This window comes from Lupinus angustifolius, chromosome LG03, assembly GCF_001865875.1.
Source record: "Lupinus angustifolius cultivar Tanjil chromosome LG03, LupAngTanjil_v1.0, whole genome shotgun sequence".
Taxonomy (NCBI): domain Eukaryota; kingdom Viridiplantae; phylum Streptophyta; class Magnoliopsida; order Fabales; family Fabaceae; genus Lupinus; species Lupinus angustifolius.
Genome location: NC_032011.1, coordinates 22848161 through 22851638, shown reverse-complemented (window position 1 = coordinate 22851638; position 3478 = coordinate 22848161). Strand labels below are relative to the sequence as shown.

The following is a 3478-nucleotide window of genomic DNA, read 5'->3' as shown; positions in this document are numbered from 1 at the left end:
AATTTGAGTAATATTTTTAATTTGTACAATCTCAATTACTTAAATTTTTTTATTCTAGTTTGTGCTGATCATTATCAATTTATATTTTATACCAAATCAGTGGTATTATAATAGCAATAACTCATCCTTACCAAATTGAAAAAATAAGTGCACATATTATGCATAACTACATATTAACAAGTAAGTTTTTAGTTTTATTAATTAAGTTTGACTATGTAAAATTATCATAACGATATTTTTATTGTAAAATTATGTTTACCGAGAAAACATTAATTCTAAATATTTCCTCATCATTTTATCTATAATCTTTTTTTATTTCATCCTTTTCTAAAAATTGGATTAACTCACAATATAAATCATATTTTTTTTTGTATTTGATGGATTTGTTTGGAAAATAAGTAGGCTTAGCACGCGCGAAGAGAGACCATAGACGTCATGGTCAGAAGAAACGAAGTGAGAAGCCAATGATGCTAATCTCAATCTTCACCAATCATCATTTCAATTTCAATACGATGTCGTTTGGTTCGTCTCTGTTCTCTCCTCCACGCGCCGTCGTGTTAAACAGAAACCGAACCTCTCAAACCTCTCGTTTCAAGGCTGCCGCCGATGTACCCGATTTCCTTTCTGCCGATTGGTACTACAACACTCTTCCATTCTTCTCATCATATTCCTCCTTTTATATCTTTTTATTTGATTCTACGATAAAAATGTATACACTAACACTGTTTTATATCTGTGTATGAGTATTACACTCTGATTCTATGTATTATTATTTTCAATTGAATATTGTAAGTGCAGGTTTGAATCTCGCAAGAAAAGGCCTTCTGGTCCACGATTAGATGTAAGGATTACTTCGTCAATTGACATATTCATCATGTGTTGTGTTACTTTTCCAAACGAGTAATTATATATACTCCTACAAAATCCTGCTACATATGTAACTTGTAAACGTTATTGTACCACTTTGTGACACATGTTACTTTTCTTACGATGTAAGAGTATGTATTGTTTTTCTTTCCATAGTTTATATTGAGTTAAATCTTGCTATAGTTTAGTGCAGAAGATGCTGTGAATTTCCAGCTCCAAGCATTGAAGCACAATGATCAGCCCCGTCAAGATTATGGAATTGAGGTTATGTACAGGGTAACTTTCATTCCCTTTTAACTACTTTATTTTGGGACAAAACTTATAATAATTTTTTAGAAGTGTTTTATATGATGGTGTTGTTTTCATAAAACATGATTGTTTTGTTTGAAATAGTTATTAGCTAAAAAAATAACTAGCTAAGATCTGAATGCATGACCGATAAACTAGCTAATTGAATTGCAAGTATTCGGTAAAAATAGCTTATCAAAATGTAAATGACCTCAAACATCATAGGTTGTAAGCCATAGGTTATTGCTATTGACTTATTAAGTCGGAGCTTATAAGCCGAGTTTTTTTGTTAAAGTTCCCTAAACAAACAAATCTAGTAGCTTCTTTTTTGGTCAAATAAGCTCGTTGACTAGCTTATTAGACCCCAAGGGTGTTGCCAAATATCATGATTTCACAGTGCTGTGTTTACAAGCAATTGAAGAATTTTACTTTCTTTTTGCCTTAGAGAAACACCTTCCCTAGTAACACTATGTTTCTGCTGTTATATTATAGTTTGCTGGATTTGATCCTTTTGAAAGGTCAACTTATTTTGGGCCATTCTTTGATTTGGGTCAGGTTCGTAATGTATTAATTTTTCATTGTTCTTTCTTTCAATATTACTGTATATGGTGATGGTAAAACATGGTACAATTTGTCATATGCAGTTTGAAAGGTTCAGGCGTATTTTTCACCATTCAACTTATCGAGTGCTACTAGGTCACAAGGAAAGAAAGATCATGAGCAGTTTGTTTGTAGAGGAGGTAACAAGTATTTTCTCTCTTTTATACGGACAACGGTAACAGTAGGTACACTTTAGTCAAACTGTGCTGTGCAATTTTTGTTTGGGTTTTTAGGATTGTTTGATGTGTGAACCTGTGTATGTGTATGCCTATGATGAGTTTCTACTTCCTAATATCCTGATATTCCATCCTTTTTAGTTCTTTCTTATTTTCCATTTTACTTTTTATCTCTGTTATCTTTCTACATGTTATTGATTGGTAATATTCAAACAGAATAAGTATAAACAACGGGTTTGGATTCGTGGAAGCCGGCCGGAGGAAGAGGAGATCTTTCAATTTACCATGGTTCAGGTTTGATCTTGGTGCATTCGTGCATCCGATATTTACATTTTATGGTTTAAACATAAAGTAATTATTAGAACCCTTTGGCATCAAGTATGTATTCTCTCTGCAGAGGGTTGGTGGCTGCTGGGATGGTTATTGGTTGACGGAGTCTCTGCTTCACGATAGGGATACATTTGCTGGTGGGTTGGCGTATTGAAAAACATTCAATGCAGGACAATAAATAACAATTCCATCTAGCTCATTATCATCAGAGCTTCAAATGATTACTATCCTAATATACAAAGTTTGTAAATATGTAAGAAATTCAGCTGATAAAAGCATGAAATGATGTGTTATTACTGTCCTAATCTGTAAGATTTGTATATTTATAAGAAGATCACCTGTTAATATGCGTTAAATAAGGAATATTTTTTGCCCTTGCTAATCAACTCTAGACAGTTCTGCATTATTGCGAACTTTGCAGGAACTGGCATACGTTTAGTGATTATTTCTTTTCCTTTTCTGGTCATGTTTAGTTTTTATTCTCAAATGTGAATGCTTGTGCCTAAACCCTCATGTACACATAGATTTCAAGGCATTTTCTGATTCATTTATGCTCCTAAGTGGTTCAAACTTTGTGTGTACTTCTGTTATTCAAAACCCGAGTTGTATCCTAATTCCTATCACCTTTTGGAGTTCAAAATTGTAGTAGTTAAGATAAAATAAGTGAAAAGTTTGTTTTACCCTCACAGTTCCAAAGTTTTATATTAGCTTTTTGGTGGTACTGTCTTTTTATTATTATTCTGTTGATATTGATAAAACTGGGAATGGGAGGAATCAGGATTACAGAACCTCAGCAATTTATGTTCCAGCTGAGGACTTGGTTGAACGGGATTGGAACCGTGACCACCAGTCCTTTGGCGGCTCCAGGGGAGGTTCAACACCGCGTGATGGAGCTCACGGGCAAACAAAGCAAGACTAAAATCGTTGCAATGCAAGTACACAAAATATATTGTGCTGAACTCTATCAACTACTATGATTGCATTCTCACTTTTTCTGCTTGATGACTAGGTTCCATAAGCTTATTGAAATGGTTCAATCACTGCCTTATGTATGAAAAGGATTTTATTAGAAGTTGTACCAATTTGTTAATCTCTACTTGAAAGGATTAAAGATGGCTATTGATTGAAGGACACTATAAGTGGAAAAGTAAAATCAAGGATTAAGAAGCAACCTCAGCTACACTACCATTCAATATGTACTGACTTGGATCTACATA

General features: G+C 33.6%; 1 protein-coding gene across 2 annotated transcripts; it reads left to right on the top strand.

Moving 5' to 3' along the window:
• On the top strand, positions 390-2804 carry LOC109343713. Of its 2 annotated transcripts, XM_019582152.1 has the most exons (7): positions 390-634; positions 799-841; positions 1051-1143; positions 1648-1710; positions 1800-1895; positions 2148-2225; positions 2329-2804. In XM_019582152.1, the coding sequence occupies exons 1-7, from the start codon at positions 465-467 to the stop codon at positions 2413-2415; spliced, it is 630 nt and encodes a 209-aa protein (XP_019437697.1). In that variant the 5' UTR covers positions 390-464; the 3' UTR covers positions 2416-2804. The 2 variants fall into 2 exon arrangements, with proteins under 2 accessions (XP_019437697.1, XP_019437698.1); XM_019582153.1 differs by lacking the exon at positions 1648-1710.

Excerpts from the sequence above, each read along its gene's own strand:
- LOC109343713 (XM_019582152.1), top strand. The coding sequence starts at position 465 with ATGATGCTAATCTCAATCTTCACCAATCATCATTTCAATTTCAATACG. Across the intron at positions 635-798 it reads GATTTCCTTTCTGCCGATTG|GTTTGAATCTCGCAAGAAAA; the intron begins GTACTACAACAC and ends TTGTAAGTGCAG. Across the intron at positions 1,711-1,799 it reads CATTCTTTGATTTGGGTCAG|TTTGAAAGGTTCAGGCGTAT; the intron begins GTTCGTAATGTA and ends TGTCATATGCAG.